Below are 27,253 nucleotides of genomic sequence, written 5' to 3' on the forward strand. Positions count from 1 at the left end.
AGGAAGTGGCACCATGATCCATCCAGTTGCTCAGGCCAGAAACCTGGGAGTCCTCGATTCCCCCCTCACCATCACTCCCACGTTCATTTAACCAGGAAATCCTGATCATTCTACCTCATATCTTTGAAATCCTTCTCTTTTCCTACCATTTCTTATGGCCACAACTCCAGTGTGGTTGCTTCCTGATTTCTTTCTTGACTCTCTAGGACATAGACATTTTTCAGTATTTCAGTACTTGATATATTTATTTTTTAAAATTTTCTCTTTTTTAAATTTTTTATTATTATGTTAATCACCATACATTACATCATTAGTTTTTGATGTAGTGTTCCATGATTCATTGTTTGTGCATAACACCCAGTGCTCCATGCAGAAAGTGCCCTCTTTAATACCCATCACCAGTCTAACCCATCCTCCCAACCCCCTCCCCTCTAGAACCCTCAGTTTGTTTTTCAGAGGCAATCGTCTCTCATGGTTCATCTCCCCCTCTGATTTCCCCCCTTCATTCTTCCCCTCCTGCTATCTTCTAATTTTTTTTTTCTTAACATATATTGCATTATTTGTTTCAGAGGTACAGATCTGAGATTCAACAGTCTTGCACAATTCACAGCGCTCACCATAGCACATACCCTCCACAGTGTCTATCACCCAGTCACCCCATCCCTCCCACCCCACCCCTGACTCCAGCAACCCTCAGTTTGTTTCCTGAGATTAAGAATTCCTCATATCAGTGAGGTCATATGATACATGTCTTTCTCTGATTGACTTATTTCGCTCAGCATTAGACCCTCCAGTTCCATCCACATCGTTGCAAATGGCAAGATCTCATTCCTTTTGATGGCTGCATGATATACCACATCTTCTTTATCCATTCATCTGTCGATGGACATCTTGGCTCTTCCCACAATTTGGCTATTGTGGACATTGCTGCTATAAACATCGGGGTGCACGTACCCCTTTGGATCCCTACATTTGTATCTTTGGGGTAAATACCCAGTAGTGCAATTGCTGGATCATATGGTAGCTCTATTTTCAACTTTTTGAGGAACCTCCATACTGTTTTCCAGAGTGGCTGCACCAGCTTGCGTTCCCACCAACAGTGTAGGAGGGTTCCCCTTTCTCCGCATCCTCGCCAACATCTGTCGTTTCCTGACTTGTTCATTTTAGCCATTCTGACTGGTGTGAGGTGGTATCTCATTGAGGTTTTGATTTGGATTTCCCTGATGCCAAGCGATGTTGAGCACTTTTTCATGTGTCTGTGGACCATTTGGATGTCTTCATTGGAAAAATGTCTGTTCATGTCTTCTGCCCATTTCTTGATTGGATTCTTTGTTCTTTGGGTGTTGAGTTTGATAAGTTCTTTATAGATTTTGGATACTAGCCCTTTATCTGATATGTCATTTGCAAATATCTTCTCCCCTTCTGTCGGTTGTCTTTTGGTTTTGTTGACTGTTTCTTTTGCTGTGCAAAAGCTTTTTATCTTGATGAAGTCCCAATAGTTCATTTTTGCCCTTGCTTCCCTTGCCTTTGGCGATGTTTCTAGGAAGAAGTTGCTGTGGCTGAGGTTGAAGAGGTTGCTGCCTGTGTTCTCCTTTAGGATGTTGATGGACTCCTGTCTCACATTTAGGTCTTCCAACCATTTGGAGTCTATTTTTGTGTGTGGTGTAAGGAAATGGTCCAATTTCACTCTTCTGCATGTGGCTGTCCAATTTTCCCAACACCATTTGTTGAAGAGACTGTCTTTTTTTCATTGGACATTCTTTCCTGCTTTCTCGAAGATTAGTTGACCATAGAGTTGAGGGTTCATTTCTGGGCTCTCTGTTCTGTTCCATTGATCTATGTGTCTGTTTTTGTGCCAGTACCATACTGTCTTGATGATGACAGCTTTGTAATAGAGCTGGAAGTCCGGAATTGTGATGCCGCCAGCTTTGCTTTTCTTTTTCAACATTCCTCTGGCTATGCGGGGTCTTTTCTGGTTCCATACAAATTTTAGGATTATTTGTTCCATTTCTTTGAATAAAGTGGATGGTATTTTGATGGGGATTGCACTGAATGTGTAGATTGTTCTAGGTAGCATTGACATCTTCACAATATTTGTTCTTCCAATCCATGAGCATGGAACGTTTTTCCATTTCTTTGTGTCTTCCTCAATTTCTTTCCTGAGTATTTTATAGTTTTCTGAGTACAGATCCTTTGCCTCTTTGGTTAGATTTATTCCTAGGTATCTTATGGTTTTGGGTGCAATTGTAAATGGGATCGACTCCTTAATTTCTCTTTCTTCTGTCTTGTTGTTGGTGTATAGGAATGCCACTGATTTCTGTGCATTGATTTTATATCCTGCCACTTGACTGAATTCCTGTATGAGTTCTAGCAGTTTTGGGGTGGAGTCTTTTGGGTTTTCCACATAAAGTATCCTATCATCTGCAAAGAGTGAGAGTTTGACTTCTTCTTTGCCAATTTGGATGCCTTTTATTTCTTTTTGTTGTCTGATTGCTGTGGCTAGGACTTCTAATACTGTGTTGAATAGCAGTGGTGATAGTGGACATCCCTGCCGTGTTCCTGACCTTAGGGAAAAAGCTCTCAGTTTTTCCCCATTGAGAATGATATTCGCTGTAGGTTTTTCATAAATGGCTTTTATGATATTGAGGTATGTACCCTCTGTCCTATACCCTGAAGAGTTTTGATCAAGAAAGGATGCTGTACTTTGTCAAATGCTTTTTCTGCATCTATTGAGAGGATCATATGATTCTTGTTCTTTCTTTTGTTAATGTATTGTATCACGTTGATTGATTTGTGGATGTTGAACCACCCTTGCAGCCCAGGGATAAATCCCACTTGGTCGTGGTGAATAATCCTTTTAATGTAGTGTTGGATCCTATTGGCTAGTATTTTGGTGAGAATTTTTGCATCCATGTTCATCAAGGATATTGGTCTGTAATTCTCTTTTTTGATGGGGTCTTTGTCTGGTTTGGGGATCAAGGTAATGGTGGCCTCATAAAACGAGTTTGGAAGTTTTCCTTCCATTTCTGTTTTTTGGAACAGTTTCAGAAGAATGGGTATTAATTCTTTAAATGTTTGGTAGAATTCCCCTGGGAAGCTATCTGGCCCTGGGCTTTTGTTTGTTGGGAGATTTTTGATGACTGCTTCAATTTCCTTAGTGGTTATAGGTCTGTTCAGGTTTTCTATTTCTTCCTGGTTCAGTTTTGGTAGTTGATACATCTCTAGGAATGCATCCATTTCTTCCAGGTTATCTAATTTGCTGGCATAGAGTTGCTCATAATATGTTCTTATAATTGTTTGTATTTCTTTGGTGTTGGTTGTGATCTCTCTTCTTTGATTCATGATTTTATTTATTTGGGTCGTTTCTCCTTTCTTTTTGATAAGTCTGGCCAGGGGTTTATCAATCTTGTTAATTCTTTCGAAGAACCAGCTCCTAGTTTCGTTGATCTGTTCTACTGTTCTTTTGGTTTCTATTTCATTGATTTCTGCTCTGATCTTTCTTATTTCTCTTCTCCTGCTGGGTTTAGGCTCTATTTGCTGTTTTCTCTCTAGCTCCTTTAGGTGTAGGGTTAGGTTGTGTATTTGAGACCTTTCTTGTTTCTTGAGAAAGGCTTGTATTGCTATACACTTTCCTCTTGAGACTGCCTTTGCTGCATCCCAAAGATTTTGAACAGTTGTGTTTTCATTTTCATTGGTTTCCATGAATTTTTTTAATTCTTAATTTCCTGGTTGACCCCTTCATTCTTTAGTAGGATGCTCTTTAGCCTCCATGTATTTGAGTTCTTTCCGACCTTCATCTTGTGATTGAGTTCTAGTTTCAAAGCATTGTGGTCTGAAAATAGGCAGGGAATGATTCCAATCTTTTGGTACCGATTGAGACCTGATTTGTGACCTAGGATGTGATCTATTCTGGAGAATGTCCCATGGGCACTAGAGAAGAATATGTATTCCATTGCTTTGGGATGGAATGTTCTGAATATGTCTGTGAAGTCCATTTGGTCCAGTGTGTCATTTAAAGTCTTTATTTCCTTATTGCTCTTTTGCTTAGATGATCTGTCCATTTCAGTGAGGGGGTGTTAAAGTCCCCCACTATTTTTGTATTGTTGTCAATGTGTTTCTTTGCTTTTGTTATTAATTGCCTTTATATAATTGGCTGCTCCCATGTTAGGGGCATAGATATTTACAATTGTTAGATCTTCTTGTTGGATAGACCCTTTAAGTAGGATACAGTGTCCTTCCTCATCTCTTACTACAGTCTTTGATTTAAAATCTAATTTGTCTGATATAAGGAGTGCCACCCCAGCTTTCTTTTGGTGTCCATTAGCATGGTAAATAGTTTTCCACCCCCTCACTTTCAATCTGGGGGTGTCTTTGGGTCTAAAATGAATCTCTTGCAGACAGCATATTGATGGGTCTTGTTTATTAATCCAATCTGATAGCCTGTGTCTTTTGATTGGGGCATTTAGCCCATTTACATTCAGGGTAACTATTGAAAGATATGAATTTAGTGCCATTGTATTGCCTGTAAGGTTACTGTTACTGTATATTGTCTGTGTTCCTTTCTGGTCTATGTTGCTTTTAGGCTCTCTCTTTGCTTAGAGGACCCCTTTCAATATTTCTTGTAGGGCTGGTTTCGTGTTTGCAAATTCCCCTAGTTTTTGTTTGTCCTGGGAGCTTTTTATCTCTCTTCCTATTTTCAATGACAGCCTAGCTGGATATAGTATTCTTGGCTGCATATTTTTCTTGTTTAGTGCTCTGAATATATCATGCCAGTCCTTTCTGGCCTGCCACGTCTCTATGGATAGGTCTATTACCAATCTAATGTTTCTACCATTGTAGGTTACATATCTCTTCTCTGAAGCTGCTTTCAGGATTTTCTCTTTGTCTCTGAGACTCATAAGTTTTACTATTAGATGTCGGAGTGTTGACCTATTTTTATTGATTTTGAGAGGCGTTCTCTGTGCCTCCTGGATTCTGATGCCTGTTTCCTTCCCCAAATTAGGGAAGTTCTCTGCTATAATTTGCTCCAATATACCTTCTGCCCCTCTCTCTCTTTCTTCTTCTTCTGGGATCCCAATTATTCTAATGTTGTTTCGTCTTATGGTATCACTTATCTCTCGAATTCTGCCCTCGTGATCCAGGAGTTGTTTATCTCTCTTTTTCTCAGCTTCTTTATTTTCCATCATTTGGTCTTCTATATCACTGATTCTTTCTTCTGCCTCATTTATCCTAGCAGTTAGCGCCCCCATATTTGATTGCACCTCATTAATAGCCTTTTTGATTTCTACTTGGTTAGATTTTAGTTCTTTTATTTCTCCAGAAAGGGTTTCTCTAATAACTTCCATGCTTTTTTCAAGCCCAGCTAGTATCTTTAAAGTCATGATTCTGAACTCTAGATCCGACATCGTACTAATGTCCGTATTGAGTAGGTCCCTGGCAGTTGGTACTACCTCTTGTTCTTTTTGTTGAGGTGATTTTTTTCCATCTTGTCATTTTGTCCAGAGGAGAAGAGATGAATGAGAGAACAAAATGCTAACAGGGTAACAATGTCCACAGAAAATATACTCTAATCAAATCAGAAAAGACCTGAAGCTGGGGGAAAAGAAAGGGAAAGAAAGAAAGAAAGAAAAAAAAAGATAAAGATAAAAACAAACAAAAACAGAACAAAACAAAAAAAAACCAGTATGATCAAATATGATCAGGCTGGTGCATAGATCAGTGTCACACACTAGATTTGGGGTGTATTTTGGTCTGTTAGAAGAAAGTGCCTCCCAAAATTTTAAAGAAAGAAAAACTTATATATGTACAAAAATAAGGGTTGATATGATGAAGGGATGGAATATGACTGTAAAGATGAAAATTATTAAAAATTTTATAAAAGGAATTGATAAGAAGTTGTTTGAAAAAAGAAAGAAGAGGATTAAAAAAAAAATGGGAGAGAATGTGATCAGGCAGGAAACTAGAACAAAGCCATACACTAGAGATTTAGGGTATATTTTGATCTGTTAGAAGAAACTGTGTCTCAAAAATTTTAAAGAGAGAACAACATATATATGTCAAAAATAAGGGTAACTACTATGAAGGAATAGAATATGACTCTAAAAATGAAAAATAAAAATGTTTTTTTAAAAAAGGGATTGATAAGATGTTGGTTGAAAAAGGGAAAAAGATAAATTCAAAAAAAAAAGTTAAAAAAAATTAACTTTGAAAGACTAAAGAATCATGGTAAAAAAGCCATGGATTCTCTGTGCATTATTCCCCTAGCGCTGGAGTTCTGCTGTTCTCATTGACCAGTAAACTTGGTCTTGGCTGGCTGTTCTTGCTGATCTTCTGGGGGAGGGGCCTGTTGCCGTGGTTCCCAAATGTCTTTGCCGGAGGCGGACTTGTCCCGCCCTTGCTGGGTCCAGGCTAAGTAATCTGCTCAGGTTTGCTCTTGGGAGCTTTTGTTCCCTGCAAACTTTCCGTACAGCTTTGGGGGACAACAGTGAAAATGGCGGCCTCCCAATCTCCGCCCCGGAGGAACCAAGAACTCGGGCCCGCTCCAGAGTGAGCCCCCAGAGAAAAGCAGTCAGTCACTGGCCTGTGACCGAGCATTTCTATCTCTGTCACCCGACCCGATGTGGAGTCTCCAAACCCAGCAGATCTCTGCGGTGCACTCCCGTGCCGCTCCTCCCGGGGGAGGAAGGTGAGTCTCCCCGGATCTGCCACTTATTGGGTCCCTGCTGGAGGAGCAGTGGGCCGACTGTGCGGAGAACTACGGTTCATGGCAACCCCGAGCTGAGAGCCCGCTCCTGGGCTCTGTCTCTGCAGCCAGCTTCCCCGCTCTGATACCTGGGAGCTCTGCCGCACTCAGGCACCCCCGGTCTTTCTGTGACCCCACAGTCCTGAGACCACACTGTCCCACGAGGGTTCCACCCCCCGCTTAGCCACCGGAGCGACTTCCCACAGCGGAGCAGACTTCTAAAAGTTGTGATTTTGTGTTCCGGGGCTCTATCAACTTGCCAGAAGCGACCGACGGAGGCCCCCTCCCCTGGCGTCTATCCTCCTGAATATCTCCTCGGATTCACTTCTCTGCACATCCTACCTTCCAGAAAGTGGTCGCTTTTCTGTTCAGAGAGTTGTTGCTATTCTTTTCTTCGATCTCCTGTTGAATTCGTAGGTGTTCAGAATGGTTTGATCCATATCCAGCTAAATTACTGAGACCAGACGAAATCCAGGTCTCCTACTCCTCCACCATCTTGCTCTGCCCCCTCTATTTTTTAAAATTTTCTTATTGAAGTCTAATTTATATACAACAAAATGCTCAGATATTAAGTTGTAGTTTGATCAGCTTTGACAAATGCATTTACCTAATGTAACCCTCACCCCCACCCCCTATTAAAACAAAACATTTCCATCTCCCTAGAAGTTTCTCTGGTGATCCTTCCCAATCAGTCACCCATCAAGTAACCACTGATCTGGTTTAATTTTTAGAAATATTCTTAAGTGTATTTTTTAAAGAAAAATACTTGATGTGGAGCTTAATAGTAAAGATAAAATTTTTACTATAAGTTCAGTATAAATAGGTAGGAAAATAATGGCTGATTTTCTATCTAAACTACCCTATTAAGTATGATTAGAAATACTTTAGACTAACCTTTTAAGTTAACCTAGAATTTCAACACTATTCTAATTATACACACACACACACATATGTATAAATATACTAACACATACATATATATAAGTATACTCACACGCACACACACACACACCCTTTACACTTTGGAAATACATAAAGCTGAGGAGATGGGGAAAGTGAGTCCAGAAAAAAATTTAAATTGTATCGATGTCTATTGAGAATCTTTTATATATACATGTACATAAGCAGTACAAATAATGGTTATTTTTATTTATCTTACAAAGAACTCTACATATTTATTGAGATAAAATGTCCAAAGGAACTCCCAAAATCTCCCCAAAAATGTAAAAAATTTTTAGTATTTATGGGCTATGCAGCATCTTTTCTCTATTATGCTGTTTTCCCAATTAATTTGTTTAAATCATACCTTTAAACTCCTAGCAACTAAATATAGAGAGATTAGGAAGTTTAAATTATTTTGTCATGTACTTGAATATCAAACATTTAAAGAAGCTAGCAGAGCCAGGAAACTGATCTCTTTTGTTTCGTCATTCACAGGGTAGGTACAGTGGAGGCAGCCAAAATGAGAGCTTGCTTAGACTGGTTCATCACTGATGCATTTCTAATTCAAACGGACCATCTTTAAAAGTAAGAGGTGGGATGCCTGGGTGGCTCAGGTGGTTAAGCATCTGCCTTCGGCTCGGGTCATGATCCCGGGGTCCTGGGATCAAGTCCCGCATCAGGCTCCCTGCTCAGCAGGGACCCTGCTTCTCCCTCTTCCTCTGCTGCTCCCCTGCTTGTGCTCTCTCTCCCTCTCTCTCTCTCTGACAAATAAATAAATCTTAAAAAAAAAAAAAAAAGGTAATTTAGGCTCCTCCATACAGACAACTCACCCCTTTTTCTTTCACATCTAGGCTGGTTTGGGGTTATTAGATTCTGGATGGAGACCCCTGGCATAGTGAAAAGAGCAAGGGTGCTAGATCTGAACTTACTTGGGAGAAATGAACACTGCCAGGTCCCAGATACTGTGCCTTTTTTCGCTGATCCCCACAATTTTCACTGTGCATTTCTATTGGGAAATGTTTTTGAGCACATATCCCTGATACATGTGTCACTGTATTGCTATTACTTATATTATACTCCTATGAATAGGAATTTTTAAGTATTTTTTTTGTCTGTGATTTTGTTTAATTTTCACAACATCTGCATTTTATAGATGAAGACACTAAAGCTCAGGGAAGTTTAGTAACTTGCCCAAGGTCACATAATTTACTGAGTGATATTTGACAAATCCCAAACCAATATCCACTGGGGCCTCAGTTATAAAATGATAGATTCCAACTATGTGATCTGCAAGGCCTCTTCTAGCTCTGAGCAACCTGTTCTCTGCTATTGCTAAAACTCACCCATCTAGGACATAATCTCGGGTTTAATATTTCTAAGCAGATAGGCTTTATTATGGTCCACATATTAATAACTAGGAATTTTAGGAATTAGTGGGTTGTGGAAGAGAAACCGAATACTCAAAATAGTATCAAGTTAGCTTGGTCTTTGGTATAATTTTAAAAATCCACTGGCATTTTTGTGTTTAGAGTATATGTTGCATATTTAAGAGTTTGGTAGCAATAGTCACTACAAATATTATTTATTTATAAGCTATCCATTATCCTAAGCACCATAGGTAATTCTAACACTGTATTTTCATGAGGATTTTTTGGTAATTACTTTTCAGCATTTCCCATCCAGCAAAGTATTTCTCTGAGTACTTGTGTTGCAGTAAGTAACTGTCAGCGGGTAGGTGCCTCACTTCCCACAAGGCCAGCAAAACATTTTCATGTAGAAACTGTCTCGGTGCATTCCCTTTATAAGTCAACTCCTTTTCTCGTAAATGAACATTGCTATGATCAAAATCACTGTCATTTGCCTTGAAAGCATTTTCTATAGGTTTTGCTTTGTTTTTGTTTTGTTTTGTTTTTAGCTTTCTCTGGAATTGAAAAGAGAAATGGGAGGACAATTTTAGATTAGCACCTGTCTGAGAAATTCCAAAATTAGAGATGACCATCTGGTTTGCATGATTTGTAATATTTTAAAAATAGAATCTTGCTAAGAAAAAAAAAAAGAAGAAGAAGAAGAGGGTAGCGGGAGGGGAAGAGTGAAGCGGGGGAAATCGGAGGGGTAGACGAACCATGAGAGACGGTGGACTCTGAAAAACAAACGGGGTTCTAGAGGGGAGGGGGGTGGGAGGATGGGTTAGCCTGGTGGTGGGTATTGAGGAGGGCACGTTCTGCATGGAGCACTGGGTGTTGTGCACAAACAATGAATCATGGAACACTTCATCTAAAACTAATGATGTAATGTATGGGGATTAACATAAGAATAAAAAAAAATAGAATCTTGCCATTCTAAACAGACTTTTAGGGCTATTCTAAAATAATACTTAATTTTTTTCAGAGGTAAGATCTGTGATTCAACAGTCTTAAACAATTCACAGCGCTCACCATAGCACATACCCTATACCTCTGAAACAAATAATACATTATTAGTTAAAAAAAAAAGAAGAAGAAGATAGCAGGAGGGGAAGAATGAAGGGGGGGAAATCGGAGGGGGAGATGAACCATGAGAGACTATGGCCTCTGAAAAACAAACTGAGGGTTCTAGAGGGGAGGGAGTTGGGGGGATGGGTTAGCCTGGTGATGGGTATTAAAGAGGGCACGTTCTGTATGGAGCACTGGTGTTATATGCAAACAATGAATCATGGAAAACTACATCAAAAACTAATGATGTAATGTATGGTGATTAACATAACAATAATAAAAAATAAAATAATACTTAATTTTTAAAAAAGATTTTGTTTATTTGACAGAGAGAGAGAGAACACAAGTAGGCAGACTGGCAGGCAGAAGCAGTCTCCCCGCTGAGCAGGGAGCCCAATGCGGGGCTTGATCCCAGGATCCTGGGATCATGACCTGAGCCAAAGGCACTTAACCTACTGAACCACCCAGGTACCCCTAAAATAATACTTAATTTAAAACTATCAACATTTTACCATCAAACTGAAAGGAGGATAGTTAGATGTTGGTGATGTTCATTCCAAGAAGGAATGCTTCTGTAACCTCTCTGTCCTCTGATACAGACAGTATAAGGTCACATTTCCCATTCGTTGGACTCACATAACCTGAAGGTCCATCTTAGATTCCTCTGTGCTTCTAATTATTCTTTGGAATAATTTACTTAGGTCAGGCCTAAGATACTCAACCATGATAGCTCTTAAGATATCTGAATTTGTCCGAGGTCATCCTTAACTTGGGGGTACTTTAAAATTTGACTAGCTTTTGCCACAACTAATACTAAAGATTCAGAGAGCATATAAAAAGCACCAAGGCCATTGTCAAAGAAATGAAACTAAAACTTTAATTTGCCTATAAAATTGGATGTGGGGGAAGGTAAAATAAATGCATTTGAAAAACCAATGAATGTTAACTGTTGTGAACCTTTTGGAAAACATTGTAACAATATGTAACATAAACTTAAAACTACATATCCTTTGTGGAATTCTTAATCTCAGGAAACAAACTGAGGGTTGCTGGAGTGGTGGGGGGGTGGGAGGGATGGGGTGGCTGGGTGATAGACATTGGGGAGGGTATGTGCTATGGTGAGCACTGTGAATTGTGTAAGACTGTTGAATCACAGATCTGTACCTCTAAAACAAATAATACAAAATATGTTAAAAAAAAAAAAAAGAGGAAGATAGTAGGAAGGGAAAAATGAAGGGGGGGAAATCGGAGGGGGAGACGAACCTTGAGAGACTATGGACTCTGAGAAACAAACTGAGGGTTCTAGAGGGGAGAGGGTGGGGGGATGGGTTAGCCTGGTGATGGGTATTAAAGAGGGCACGTACTGAATGGAGCACTGGGTGTTATATGCAAACAATGAATCATGGAACACTACATCAAAAACTAATGATGTAATGTATGGTGATTAACATAACATAAAATTTAAAAAAAGAAACAAAAAGAAACTACATACCCTTTGACCTAGAAGTTTTACTAACTTAAATCTCTCCTGAATAAATAATCAGATACTCCAGCAAATATTTACATATTTAATATAATAGGCAATAGAGCAAAGTACAGGCTCTGAAGCCAGGTTGCCTCAATTTAAATCCTGGGTATCTACTTCCTCCTAGTATAGCCTTGCTTTAACCTCTGTATTGAGTTTCTCCATCTGTAAAAAGAATAGTCCCCCACTCATTGAATTCTTGTAAGGAGAGAATAATAATCCCCTCCAGTATCCATTAGCTACATAACAGTAGCTACATAACATAACATAGCTACAACAATGCTGTATAACAAATTACCCCAAAACTCAGTGACATCTAATGAGTCACACATCTGCGGGTCAGCTGGTGTTCAGCTTTTCCAGGCTGCGCTTCACTCCAGGCCATGGTCGTGGTTCAGGTGAGCTACAGTATCACTTACTCTCCTGGGACCAGTGGCCTACCAGGGACTGATCTTCTCCTGACAGTGTCTGAAATATAAGAAGGCAAGACCAATTATATGCTTTTCTTTGCATGGCATCTACTAAGAATCATTGGCCAAAGCAAGTCACATGGCCAAGCCCAACATCAGTGAGGCAGGGAAAGTGGGGCAGGGGGAGGGAATGAATATTTGCAATTCAAGGATTGACATACTGTTTCTATAAAGAGCCAGATAGTAAATATTTCTGGCTTTGCTGGTCATACAGTCTCTGTTGTAATCACTCAACTATGTTGTTCGAGCCTGAAAGCAGCCTTAGACAGGAAATCAATGCATGGGATGGCTGTATTCTAATAAAACTGTATTTACAAAACCAGGTGATAGACAGGATTTGCCTCATGGGCCACAGTTTTCTCACCCCTAATCGATTTATCACATTGGATCATAGAGTTTTTATGAAGATTAAGGAAATTAATGTATAGAAAGTGCTTGTAACAGTTCCTGGTAGAGTAGCACTAATAAATACTGACTTTCATTAATAGTGTTGTTATTACTTTTATTATAGCACAATGTTGGAAATAATAAAAATGTCCAACAATAGAGATAGGGTTGAATAAATTATGGCACACCCATACTCTAAAATGTTATACATTCATGTAAATTTTATATATTTTAAATAACAAGGCTATTTAATGGCCTAGGTACATGTTTGCAGTATGTTAAGTGAAAAAAAAAGAGACAAATGATATTTAACATAAGACTCCAATTTTATTTTTCTTAAAAGACATATATTTTTTATACATACTAGAAAACAATTAGGAAAGGAATATACCAAACTGGATCATTTACTACTTTTTTCTTTTTTGTTTTTTCAAGATATAGTTGATGTGTAACATGGTATCAGTTTTAGGTGTACAACATAATGATTTAATATATGTATATATTGCAAAATGATCGCCACTGTATGTTTACTTAACATCTACCACCACACCTAGCTACAGCATTTTTCTTGTGATAGGAACTTTTAATTATTTAATTAATTTTTAAATTTTATTTTAAATTCCAGTAGCGTTAACATACAGTGTTCTATTAGTTTCAGGTATACAGTGTGGTGATTCAACAATTCCAGACATCTCCCAGTATTCATCATGACAAGTACGCTCCTTAATCGCCATCTTGTGATAAGAACTTCTACAATCTAGTCTTAGCAACTTTCAGATATACAGTACAGTGTTATGAACTATATTCACCATGCAGTACGTTACATCCCCATGACTTACTTATCTTATAACTGGAATTTACATAATTTTTTACTGTCCTTTTTTTTTTCCCGTACTGGGCATATGCTGTTTTCTGGTATTAATGTACTTTGATGCCAAAAAAATAGAATCTGGTTCCATTGAGGACTCTTCTAACTCTGATGTAGTTTCTATTTTATATGTCAGTTACATTTTAATTGCTTAACAAATTAAGAGTTTACCCTCAGAGATGTCTGATTAGAATGGACTATGTGGACACTCTCTAACCTGTTATATTTTTAACTTAAAGAAAATTTGTCTGTTCTAGGGCTCCTAGAAAACCGCGGCAGGGTACCAACCAATGGGAAGAGAATCCCCACACTGTCTCAGGTCATAGGAACAGTAGCTCCTTTCAGACCACATTCCCTGAGCAGCCACAGTCCTTTCAGTGATAAAAGGCAGAATGTTCTTGTACAGAGGTGAACAACAACACCCCTTCCCTGGCCACCCCTGTGTTTGAACATACACAAACGTTTTTCTCATGTATCAAAGGGAGGTTAGGTTTCAATAGTTAATTGCCACGGTGCCTAGAAGTCCCATAAAATAAATACTGGGAAGGGAAGCTAGAAAACCCAGCAGTTCATCAGTACCACAAAATATTAACTAAAATTAATTTCTTTTTAATAACCCTTTACGGGGCGCCTGGGTGGCTCAGCAGTTAAGCGTCTGCTTTCGGCTCAGGTCATGATCTCAGGGTCCTGGGATGGAGCCCTGCGTCGGGCTCCCTGCTCCGCGGGAAGCCTGCTTCTCCCTCTCCCACGTCCCCTGCTTGTGTTCCCTCTCTCGCTGTCTCTCTCTGTCAAATAAATAAATAAAAATCTTAAAAAAAAAGAAAAAATTGGGTTGTATAGGGGCGCCTGGGTGGCTCAGTCGGTTAAGCGGCTGCCTTCAGTTCAGGTCATGATCCCAGGGTTCTGGGATCGAGCCCTGCATCGGGCTTCCTGCTCAGCAGGGAGCCTGCTTCTCCCTCTCCCACTCCCCCTGCTTGTGTTCCCTCTCTCGCTGTCTCTCTGTCAAATAAATAAATAAAAATCTTTAAAAAAAAAAAAATTGGGTTGTATAAGGGCGCCTGGGTGGCTAAGCGTCTTCCTTCAGCTCAGGTCATGACCTCAGGGCCCTGGGCTGGAGCCCTGCATCAGCATCTCATGCGTTGGGCTCCCTGCTCAGTGGGGAGCCTGCTTCTCCTTCTCCTTATGACCCTCCCCCCGCTTGTGCCTGTGCATGTGGTATCTTTCTCTCTCCTTCAAGTGAATAAATAAAATCTTAAAAAATACTGGGTTGTACAACCTTAGAAATAATTATTCCAAATAAAATTTGCTCTAGAATGTGCTTCAGAATCTGAGCTTTAAAGGGACTGTGCTTTTTAATCTTCAGATTTCAGTAAAACCTAGCTAACCTTTATTTTTAGTAAGTGAATATTAGTGAATTTAGGTGCCAAGTAGGATTTCCATGTAAGATTTGTATGTGACTACTGTATGTTTCAGTAAGTTCTAGACCCAGTAGGCCTTAGGCCTACTAAAAGGGGTAAACGGACACCTGATTTTCCCATTCTAGGTGCCAGAATCTTAACTGAAATGATAAGGTAATGTGAATCCTATATAGAAACTTATCTATAACCATATCTCAAGTAGTTCTTTAACTTGAGACTTTATGTATATAAGCTAAAGATTTGTCAATAGTTTTTGAGCTCATGATATGGAATGAGAACTATATTCAGTCAACTTAAACATAAATATACACAACTACACAAACTATTAATGGATTTTAACTGCAATTTCCAGTTCTTCCCCACTAAGGAAGAAAGAAGAACCCTTAATCAGAATGGCCAAAAAAATTGTCTCTCTTCCGGCTGGGACCTCCATATTGCTTTTCTCCTCACCCCAGACCCTTCTTTCCTGATTCTGTCCTGCAGAAGTAGCTAGTCTCCAGAGGTGACCCTGCAGTGAGTCACGCCTTCTGTTATTCATACCCTTATGGAATACCCCCTATATTCAATCTCAAGTGGCCCTGTGATACCGTAAGAGTGGGGCAGAAATGATGCCACTTCCATCTTGGTCTCTGGAAACACTTCCTCTGGGGTTAGTCAGCCATCATGTAAGAAGCCTGGCTACCATGAACACCAGGCCCTGAAGAAGTCCTGCTAGCCACATGAAGCCGTTCCAGCCATTCCAGCTGAGGGGTTGGACATATCCAACTATGTCAGTCCTCCCTCCTGTGCCTTCAGCCCTAATCACAAATGCATGAAAAACTTGAGAGAACTGGCCAGCTGAGTCAGTCAACCCTCAGAGCCATGAGAAATGTAAATTCTTGTAAGCCACTAAGTTATGGCATAGTATGTTATATAGCAATAGAAAGTTGGAACACTTAGCTTTCTTACCCCTGTCTTTCTGCCCTAGTATGTTGAAGAACCCCATGACTGAGTTCATTTGCTGTTGCAAATGTTAATTTTCCTTTTATGTAGAGTGCTAATGGAGGCTACACTTCCCTCCCACGGCTTTGTAAAATGCTGGCTATCTACCTGGTCATAAAGAGCAGTAGATCCTGTAGATATATTTTTAAATAGATGTGCTAAGCACCTATATACAAATATGTAGGTTTTTCCTGAGTAGAAAAGTAATATATTCAGGAGCGCCTGTGTGGCTCAGTCATTAAGCGTCTGCCTTCGGCTCAGGTCATGATCCCAGGGTCCTGGGATCGAGTCCCACATCGGGCTCCCTGCTCAGCGGGGAGCCTGCTTCTCCCTCTGCCTCTGCCTCTGCCACTCCCCCTGCTTGTGTTCCCTCTCTCTCTCTCTGTCAAATAAATAAATAAAATCTTTTTTAAAAAGTAATATATTCATTTTAGAAAAATCTGTGTAATAGAGAAGAAAAATAAAAATCATTCATGATTCCACCACTCTTGACATTTTGAGATAGCTACCCTTGACATTCTGGTTTATTTCCTTGCAGTTTCTACAGTCTACTGGTGACTTTTTCTCTTTTTTAAAAAGCAGAATTGGGAACATACCCTACATGTTTTGAAAACTGATTTTTTTCACTTACTGTATCATGAACATTTTCCCATACTTTAAACTTCTTTGAAATAGTAATGTACTATTGAAACTAGCCACAGACTTAAGGATCACCCCATGCAATTAAGTCCCCAGGTGTTCTTGCGTTTTTGATGTCGTCAGCCCCTAAGCATTAAAAATAGGAACCAACATTCGGAGAAAATGTGAAAATTATCTGCTCCTTACTGGAATTTTATTTCTACAAGAAAATCAAAACTGAGAATATGCTCATGCAAATAAAACTTTTAGAATTTAGGTCAGAGAACAGCTAGGATTCTTCCTATAAATGTGAAAATTCACCTCTTAGAAAGATGAAAAAAAAAAAAAAACCCTCTGACCACTAGTGTAATATTGCTGTTTGACAAGAAATTCTCTGAAAGTTTTGTCATAAAAATAAGCATTTTCATGCTCAAGACAAGCTGGGGAGCACGGACTTAGAACCTTTCTTTTCACTATTTTTAACTTATAAAAACCCAAGGTTTTCCTTGTTTGGAATGACATAAAAGTTTTTTTTTTTAATGTTTCTTTGAATATCATAGCTGTCTTTTGATGTTTGTGAAAGTTAGCACTAGGATAGTTTACATTTGGTGCATTTAGACTTTCTTCTTAATGGTTTTTCAATAGCCCTCCAACTAGTAGTGAGACACCCTTTCAATAAAGGTACAGGATCCGTTCCAAATAAAGTTTATCTGCATGTGTTGTGGTGTACAGTAAATATTTACACTATTAAATGGTTTCTTCATATTTCTGTTTCTTACAGCTAGCACATTTTTCAAAAGTACTGTTACTATAAATAGAATATATTTAAAGAAAGGGTAAAAGTTATGTCCGGGGACATTTATCCTTAATTTTAACTCGTTTTTTTCATCTAGATTAGTCCTAAATATGCAGTAAAACTTAGCCAGCTGCAATGTTGTCAGTATAACAGTAAGGAGAAAAAATTTTCAAAGATTATTTCAGAGTAACTGGTAATTGAAAAACTTAACTAAAAAGACAAACACACATCTCTCAGCTTTTTCTGTAACATGACAAATGATAAAATGATTGTATTTGAGTTTGTGTAAGTCATAACCTTATCAATTTGTTATGTTTTTTGAATGTTCAAGTCCACTAAATATGTCAACTAAAATATTTGTGGGTAAAAGTAAAGATATGATATTTTTTTCTCTTCTCAAAATTAAGAACATCTGTTTAGGGAGTATTCGGGGGTAAAGCAAGTGGGACCATGTGCTTTATGTTTACAGAAAATGTTGAGTATGAAAAAGATAAGCAATGGAAGTAGCTTTAAATGTTGATGTGTTGCCACCTTATGCCTATTTTTAATACTTAATGTAAAATTATTTAAATAAGATCGAAGGTGTTCAGATTTCTTTTGAAATAAAAAGTTATCACAATGAGGTCAAACAATATAGAAAAGAAGAAAAAGCATCACTATTCTTTAGGGTAGAATTGGTAGAGAAAGTTTGTTTCATTATTTATATATTAATCATTTACTTTAGTCTAAAGACTGCTTCTAACTGTTATTTCCAGGCAGATGTTAAATTTTTCTAATTAGTAGTAGTCGATGCCTTGAAGACTAATTGAATATAAAATGACAATGTAAGACAATTTTGATTCTTTCCATTTTTGGTTTCATTTTGTAATGTAACCATAATGCAAGACTTCTTAACCTTAGCAATATTGACATTTGGGGTCAGATCATTCTTTGTTGTGGGAGGCTGTCCTGTGCATTGTCGGATGTTTAGCAATATCTCTGGCCTCTACCCACAAGATACTAGTAGCACTGCCCAGTCATGAAACAATGTCACCAGACGTTGACAGGTGTCCCCTAAGGGGCAAAAGTAATTCCAGTTGAGAATCACTGCCATAGTGTATTTACTAAAGTTCTTATCAGCTTTTCAGGAGTACAATTTGAAATAAAGCAGTGTACCGTTAGTAGCTGGGTACAAAATCAGAACAGAAAAGCTGCTAGGCAGTATTTTGGATAGTTCAGCATAAAAAAAAAGATCAGAAACAGTAAGTACATTTCTTAATCAAAGACTGGGTTGTCTAGGTAATTGGTACAGAACAGACCACTGGAAAGATTTTAGTGATTACCACACAGGGAAATAAAATTAGTTAATAGCTAGAGATGTCATTTATGGCTGTTTTTCTTCAATCATTATTTTAAAATGTGAAGCAGCAGGATCTGCAGATATTAGAGGACACATGAAGGTCCTTGTAACTATTTTGTGTTACCCCTAAATCACAGTGATTTTCCATGGCGTGCTGGAATAAAAATGTCTCACTCCTTTTGTCATTATGTCTACAACAGGTGATGCCCAGTGCCCTGCTGGGAATGCCATTAATCTAACTTCCTCTCCAAAGTTTTTGGCATTTGGTATCATGACAAGCACTCAGCAGGCAAGCCGGTTCACAGGGTGTTTTTCAGTTTAAATATATGCCAGAGAAAATCGAAAAATATATCTATTTGAGAGATACAGAAAAGCAAAATGATTTCAAATTTTATTAAATTGAATATGCAGGAGAGAGAAATATACCAAAGCCTTAGCTGCCTACATGTATTAAGCATCATATGCATTTGAAAACATCTCACAGTAGCTTTACTAAACATGTATACAAAAACCTGAATAGAAATTATTGATAGAAGGCAGTTAACATCACCAGACTCCTTGAGGTATTGTCAAGAAGAAGGGAAGACAGAACCAACCTGGATGCTGGGAGAAAACCCTACTCACTAGGTCTGTGTTGTTCTCCTTTACTCTGTGACATATACCTGCTGCAGAGCAAGGCAGGAAGAGGAAAAAGGAAATGGTATGTCTTCCCTGATTCTTTTTAAAATGAACTGAACTAATCTTGTTTTAAAACCCTGCCTCAAGGGGTAGCTGGGTGGTTCAGTCAGTTAAGCCTCCACTCTTGGTTTCAGCTCAGGTCACGATTGAGATCAAGCCTCACATCCAGCTCCGAATCCAGCTCCTTGCTCAGCATGGAGTCTGTTTGGGATTTTTTCCCTCTTCCTCTCCCTCCCCCTCTGCTCCTCACCCCCTGCGCGTGTGTGCAAGCTCTCTCAAATAAATAAATGAAATCTTAAAAACAAAAACAAAACCCTGCCTCAAAAAAAATCCTATAAGATGTTTATATTAGATTGGACTTCTGAAAGTAAAATCATGCTATGCTATGGTCCTTCAAGCGACCCTCTGAACTACTGGACGCTTGTATGGTAGATTTATAATTTGTTCTTGCAACTGGAGATGTGTTTTGTTTTGTTTTGTTTTTACAGTTTCAATGGAATCAGGATTCAAAAAAGATCCATATATTGTGATTATTTGATGTATTTCTTAAATATTTTTTAGTCTTCAGTTTTCCCCATCTTCTCCTTATTTTCTCCCTTGTAATTTACGTGTTGGAGAACTGGGTTGTTTGTATCACAGCATTTTCCACAGCCTGGAGTTTGCTCATTTTATCCCAATAGAGTCACTTACTGAGGTATCACTTATATTCCTCCATCTCCTGTATTTCCTGTAAACTGGTAGTTGGAGCTAAAGACTTAATCAGATTCAGATTCAGTTTTCTTTTTCAAGTTCAAAAACAAGGTGGTGACCAAATCATAGTGACAGTGTTCTTGACTTTTTGCTCAGTGCCTTGCAAACTATGTGCCTCAAAATGTGCTTATGTTCTATAGGCATTATGTCATTTAATCATCTTTAAGCTTCATAATACTGGTACATATCAGTTTCTGTCTGATGACTAGATCCCTTTAGTAGGGTCAAATAATCTTGAATGTCTTTCAAACAAACTCCTCAGTGTATACCCCATTGTCATTTATGTGATTTAATTTAGAATTCTGTCTGAATTTTCTTTTTACTGGATTCTTTTAGAGCTATACAAAAATAGCTTGCATTAAAGGCATTTTTTATATTTTAATAATAAAGCTCAAAGACCTGTCACTTCACTGTGAATTTGTTATACTCAAGCTTTTGGTACTGGAATTCACCATCTGTTAATCTCACAAAGACAGATATCTAAATCGTAAATAGGGCCAACAGAAGTCAGTATTTCCTGAGTCTCTTTTTCCTTTGCACTCATTGTCTTCTGCAGGTGCACTTAGGTCTCTTTCATCTCTCTCTGCTTTCTTTGTATGCTCACAGTGCTCACAGTATCCTACTGTTACCCAGTGTGAGAAACTGGCTCCTGATTGTAAAAGCAAAAGTAGCTTTTCATTGTTTGTTTACATATCTGTAATTTGTTCTGTTCAATTATCTCCATACCCCCAAAATTTACCATTTATAAAACCCAGACCATTGGAGTTCCAGACTCAAAAAATAAATGTCCAGTTATCTTGACCAACTGACACTTTTGAATATTAAACTGTTTAATATGTTGTTGATGGAGAAAAGGCTGTAGCTGGCCCAAGTTGCAATTAGATAGCAGAGAACTGGGAGCAAAACAATGCAAAGAGGATCCCATTGTGTAGCTTTCCAAGCTGACATGCAAAGAGTAATTTATTCTTTATGTATCTTAACCCTTCTTCTCCAATTATTTTTCCTTTAATAATTGTAACAACATTCTCCTCAAGCTTCCAGAGTACCCATTAGGTGAAGCATTTGGTTGGTTGAATGGAAGGAACCTAAAGCCTTGGTGAATACAACAGAGAAATAAGAATGAGCTGGAAGTTTAATTTCTTATTCTTTTTTTTTTTTTTAAGATTTTATTTATTTATTTGACAGAGACACAGCGAGAGAGGGAACACAAGCAGGGGGAGCGGGAGAGGGAGAAGCAGGCCTCCTGCGGAGCAGGGAGCCCGATGCGGGGCTCGATCCCAGGACTCTGGGATCATGACCTGAGCCGAAGGCAGATGCTTAACGACTGAGCCACCCAGGCGCCCCTAATTTCTTATTCTGGTTATACTTCACTATGAGACATTAAACAAATAGCCAAATACTCTGTTCTTATTTCTTTGAAACAAAATTATTTTTATGCTGATTATCCATAAAGAACTTGAAGATTCTTATTTGAAATTGTCCTCTGTAAGCTCATAGTATATCGGAATTGTGTCTCTTTACCTGATCTCACAGAGTGCCCAGGGTAGCCTGGTGCACGTGCTCGTGCTTCATAAGTAGCTTTAGATGCTGGTGGTATTTGAAAGGTTATACATTTTAAAGGGTATTTTGTTCCCTTTTTCCCTGGCAGGACCAAGAAGCTTCCTTTTCTAAGACCAGTGCTGTTTGGACTCAGTGAAAGTACACTTTGTTCTAGGAGAATTGCCATGTGAAAGCCTAGAATATATATTGAGTTCTTCCAAGAAGGGGGGCAAAAATCATGTTCTAGGACAGTGAAGGCTGACTTGGTGCTGAACGAATGATTGTTATGTGCTCTTTTACCCACAGGCTCGCTTTTCATATGTGCGGATGAAATATCTTTTCTTTTCCTGGTTGGTGGTTTTTGTTGGAAGCTGGATTATATATGTGCAATACTCTACCTATACAGAACTATGCAGAGGGAAGGACTGTAAGAAAATAATAGTAAGTATTTTTGATTTCCTAGTATGTAGAAAAACTATATTAATAATATATTTACTGCTTATATACTTACTAATAATTGTTTTCAAAAAGTAAAAGTTAATTTGACCTTAGGGTTGTGTTGAACTTTATAGCTTTTCAGTGTGACCAAGTTAGTAGGAGTGTTCCACGCCTTGAAAAATCTACACTTCAGAAATCTAAATATATAATACTAGATTAAGTGTGAGAGCATCCTCATTACAGACAGGGATTCTTTTTAAAATATACTAAAAGTTGAGTTCACTCACATCAGATGAGTTTTTAAATGTTTAGAGTATAAAAGTATTACTTACAGGCAACCTTTCTGGAACACACCTTTTGAATAAATGGGGTCATTCTCAAATACCAAAAATGTATCTGAAAAGCATATAATATATTTTGTATTTAATTTCTATCCTAATGATTGGATATATCTCAGGAAAATTGCTCTATCAGTCTAAGATTTCTAATAGTAATTATTGGTTATATGTTTGAGGATCAGTAAATTTAACTCCTTGTTTTCTTCTAATATCTTCTGATATAAGTAATACTAAAACATTGCCTCTGAGAATTACATTTTTTATAATATTGTTGGGATCCCAATTACTATAACTTATTAAAGATTCTGTAGTTATTAAGTAGTTACTCTTCACCCAGGCCAGTGGTGCTAGGTATATGCATATAGCAGGGAACAGGTTATCATGACCTTAGGAACTTAGAGTCTAGCAGGGAAGAAAATGAATACAGTAAGGTAGGATAATGATTGCAATAGCAAGTGTTATAGGAACATAAGACAGGGAGACCTGAAGTTCTAAGGACATGAAAATCAGTTTAACTCTAGGCATTCTCAATTAAGATAAAAAATTATTCCCCAGGAGTATTACAGCCTCTTAAATAGGAAAGGGAGGAATTACTGATATAATAAGCAGGGAAATGAATTAGTAAAGATGAGTCCCAAATCAAGTTCACAGGTGTCAGTCTTACATGTCCATTTCAGTTGGCCATCTCAGATCATTGAGGAATTTTTTTTTAAGACTTTATTTATTTATTTGAGAGAGAGCATGAGGAGGGGGAGGGGCAGAGGGAGAGGAAAAAGCAGACTCCCCGCTGAGCAGGGGGCCTTACGTAGGACTCCATCCCAGGACCCGAAGATCATGACCTGAGCTGAAGGCAGATACTTAACCCACTGAGCCACCTAGGCACCCCCAGATCCTTAAAGAATTTTAAGATAGAAACCTCTGGGGCCAGGCAATGTACTGCATACTGGTCAGTAATACTTAAAATAATACTATGAAAGTCCCCCAAGCCCATTTTACAAATAAAGAAATATGTACACCTGAAATTAATGTAACATTGTATGTCAGCTATACTTTAATTAAATATATATAATTTATATATATATATGACTAAGAGAGAGAATTTGGTTGTGATGGTGGAGCCAGAATTTGGTCCTAATTCTATCTCTATATAAAGCTCAGATTCTTTCTGCTACCCTATATCAGAAAAGACTAACAAAATTATAGCTTAATAAAACTAAGAAAAAAATCCCACAAAACTCAACCTGCTTAACCTTCAATGAAGAAGAAAGAAGCAGGAGTTATATAATCAATTATAATAACATAAAATAACCAAAACTATTTGAAATGTCTGTTTTCACTTTTTCTAGGGCACTTTTCTCAAACTAGGTGTCTTGGGGCACATTAAAAGGTATCCCATGGATAAAAGTTGTCTGCTGTCAGATATATTCAAAAACAGCAGGTTAAACAAAGATAAATAGGTGACTTTACTGAGGACTTCCCAGGATCTTTAATATACTAATATATACTGTGCATCTCCAGAAGAAGCAAATATATTTGATTAGGAAAAAATTCATCCCACCACAACTCTCAGGAAGACCGATTAACATCATCTGGTGATGCTAGAAATACTATAATAAGAGATTAAAGCAAAATGAAATAGATATGCTTTTATTGTGTATTAATATAATAATATTCAAATTATAAGGCATATTACGGTGAATATTCTGTTACAAGTGAGTTATAGTTGTTAAGTATTTTTTATTGTATTTATTTTTAGTATTTTATTATTAAAGTATTTTTCATGATTTTTCCTTTAGTTTCACTATATAAGAAATGGAAGCAGAATTCTAGCATAATTTAATAATTCTAATATAATAATTCTAGCATAATTTAATGGTTATCTTACTAAAATTTGAAAATAATGAAAACATTTTCTGAGCCTAAAACGTATCTTTTCCCTGAGACTGGCTTTAAAAAAAAATTGTAGTTTCTCTGCATTTGGGAATTGTGTTCTTAAAATTTACCAAAACTGGTAGTATTGAGATCAGTAGTACTAATTAAAAAACATTTAATAGGAATTGTGTGATTGGAACTAAAAAGCAAGCAGAAAAAATATTTCTTAAGTACACATTAAAGCTTCAAAGAGCTGACAGGGTATCTTGTGAGGAATTACTTGGTCAAGATCTGGGAGGGGATAAGATTTGAGAGAGGTGAGCCTAGATTTGGTGACTTTGTTCGCCTGGGGTATATGACCTAAAATAGAGTTTTATGGGGTTAGGAAGATAAAAATCTAGTCCAGGTCCTACCAAGGGTAGGACCTTGGTACACCATGCTGTGGGTTGATACCCTAAAGAGCTGAACCCCAACGGTAAAGGTAAACTAAAAGAACCTCAGTGATGTGAGCTGAATTTTGGAGCCTCTTCTTCCTTCAGGGATATTGCTGATACTTGGCATGAGCAGGGGTCTGAGAAACAGGACTGTATACTAGGAGAGAGCTGCTGCTTGGTACAAGAATTAGCAAACTTTTGTAGAAAGTAAGAGAGCCTCAAGCATACAGCCGGTTATCCTGTTGGGATATTGCCAAATCCTAGGGTTTTACAGAATGGGAGGCTAAACATCTCATTGGAAAGCCTTTGAAAAGCAGAGCAGACATTTTGGCAGTCACACAAGATACAGCCTAGAGTTATGAACCTGCCAATGGGGGGAAACCCCAATGAATTCCCAGGCTCTCTATTTAAAACCCTAGAGGGCTATGCTCTTGGAATGGAGATCAGCCAAAAATAGCTTGATCTTTACCAGAGCTGCAGCCCAGCCTCCATTCAGCACAGTGCCTGATTGGGTTAAGATGATCAGCTACCGGGGCGCCTGGGTGGCTCGGTCGTTAAGCGTCTGCCTTCGGCTCAGGTCATGGTCCCAGGGTCCTGGGATCGAGCCCCACATTGGGCTCCCTGCTCCGCGGGAAGCCTGCTTCTCCCTCTCCCACTCCCCCTGCTTGTGTTCCCTCTCTCGCTGTGTCTCTGTCAAATAAATAAATACTAAAAAAAAAAAAAAAAAATGATCAGCTACCATTTTATCTGTCTACCCAAGGGAAGGGAAATGAAATGAAAGGGAAGGGAAACCCTCTCTGGAGTCACTATGTGAAAAACTAGAGGACATGGCAAAAGACATGGTGGCATGATCAAAAACTAAGAGATAAATATGGACAGTAGAATCAGATCCACAGATGATCCTGATAGTGCCTCAAAAAGTTAAATAGGGAATTACTGCATGATCCAACAATTCTGCTTCTAGGTATATACCCAGAAGAATTGAAAGTAGGAACTCAAGCAGATACTTGCATACCAGTGTTCACAGTAGCATTATTCACAATAGCCAAATGATGGAAACAACTCTAACATCCATTAACAGATGAATGCATAAACAAAATACATGGAATATTATTCAACCTTTTTAAAAAGAATGAAATTCTGATGCATTCTACAACATGGATGAACCTCAAAAACATTATGCTAAATGATATAAGCCAGACACTAAATGACAAATATTGTATAATTCCACTTATATGAGGTACCTAGAATAACAATTATATATAAATTGGGAGAATGGTAAAAGGAGTTAAAATGTTTAAGATTGTATGTAGGGTAAAAGTATCAACTAGTTAATATCAATTAGTCTATTCATAATTAATTAATAAAATGTCCCTCAATAACTTTAGACTTTGTTGATTGAAATATGCATATTGTTATTTCTAGGATAGCCTCTGGAATAGAGAAAGAGTGTATCCTCTCCAAACTAATAAAAAAAAAAAGGAATAATAAAAGAATACTCTGTTCTAAAGAAGGCAAGAAAGTAAAGAAAAAAGGAACATATAGGCAGTAGAATTACAAAATACATAATAAGACAATAGATGTCAAATATTGAAATCCCAGGAAACAGACTCAGAGACTGAGACTTGCCTGCAGGATGTTTATTGGGATGGGCTCTTGAGATTAACATCTGTGGGGAAGTGAGGAAACAGGATAGACCAGAGAAGTTAAACTGCACTACAGTGGTAACAAAGACCTCAGTCAATTCTACAGGGAACTTTGGAGCTAGGGTAGTCTTGCAAATGTCCAGGCATTTATATCCTGTCACTGACCAGTCACTGGATACAGTTTTCTACCCTCTTCCACCCTCTCTTAAGGGGACGTTACCTTGGGTAAGGCTGTATTCTAGGCTGAGGACAAGTCCCAAAGAAAAATTCAGCTGAGAGCTGTTGACTACTTAGATGACCAATAGCTGAGGGAATGAGTGTTCCAGTTCTGGACAAGATATGGCTGACTTACCATGGCATTGGCTGTAGTATATTTCAAACCAAATATGTTGGGCGCCTGGGTGGCTCAGTTGGTTAAGCAACTGCCTTCGGCTCAGGTCATGATCCTGGAGTCCCGGGATCGAGTCCCGCATCGGGCTCCCTGCTCGGCAGGGAGTCTGCTTCTCCCTCTGACCCTCCCCCCTCTCATGCTCTCTCTATCTCAGTCTCTCTCTCAAATAAATAAATAAAATCTTAAAAAACAAAACAAAACAAATATGTTGGTAATTACATTAAATGTAAATGGACCAAATGCTTTAGTTAAAAGGCAAAGACTGTCAGACTGTACTAAAATTTTTTAAAAATTATATTTACAAGAGACACATCTAAAATATAATGATGCAGATGGATTGAAAGTAAAAGAATAGGAAAAAAAATTCATGCAAATATGTAAATTATAAAAGAGCAGATGTTTAAAGGAAAAACCGTAGCCATATATATATTGATGTAAGTTTTATATTACACAAACTATACCTCTTTTTAAAGTCTAAATCAGCCCTTACAGGCATGAAATGTAATACTTTTAAAATTTGTTTCTCCTGTGTTTTAGTTTTACAATGTCTGCCTAAGTAATTATCTGGCCTTTTTACAAATGTTGGCAATATCCACACTTACTTTTTTTG

At 38.1% G+C, this 27,253-nt stretch overlaps 1 protein-coding gene across 5 annotated transcripts in view; it reads left to right on the forward strand.

Moving 5' to 3' along the window:
* DIPK1A (divergent protein kinase domain 1A) overlaps window positions 1–27,253 on the forward strand; it is a 124,680-nt gene that overhangs the window by 70,826 nt on the left and 26,601 nt on the right. For 3 of the 5 annotated variants that reach the window (XM_045897182.3, XM_054512744.2, XM_054512743.2), the window contains one exon: window positions 21,831–21,965. In XM_045897182.3, coding sequence (XP_045753138.1) covers window positions 21,831–21,965 — 135 coding nt within the window. Of the gene's footprint in view, window positions 1–8,179; window positions 8,270–21,830; window positions 21,966–27,253 lie in introns of all 5 variants that reach the window. The other 2 variants (XM_064588811.1, XM_064588812.1) reach the window with 1 other exon arrangement.

Source organism: Mirounga angustirostris, unplaced genomic scaffold (genome assembly GCF_029215605.1).
Source record: "Mirounga angustirostris isolate CCGP_5_RB_7025 unplaced genomic scaffold, mMirAng1.0.hap1 SCAF_4, whole genome shotgun sequence".
Taxonomy (NCBI): Eukaryota; Metazoa; Chordata; class Mammalia; order Carnivora; family Phocidae; genus Mirounga; species Mirounga angustirostris.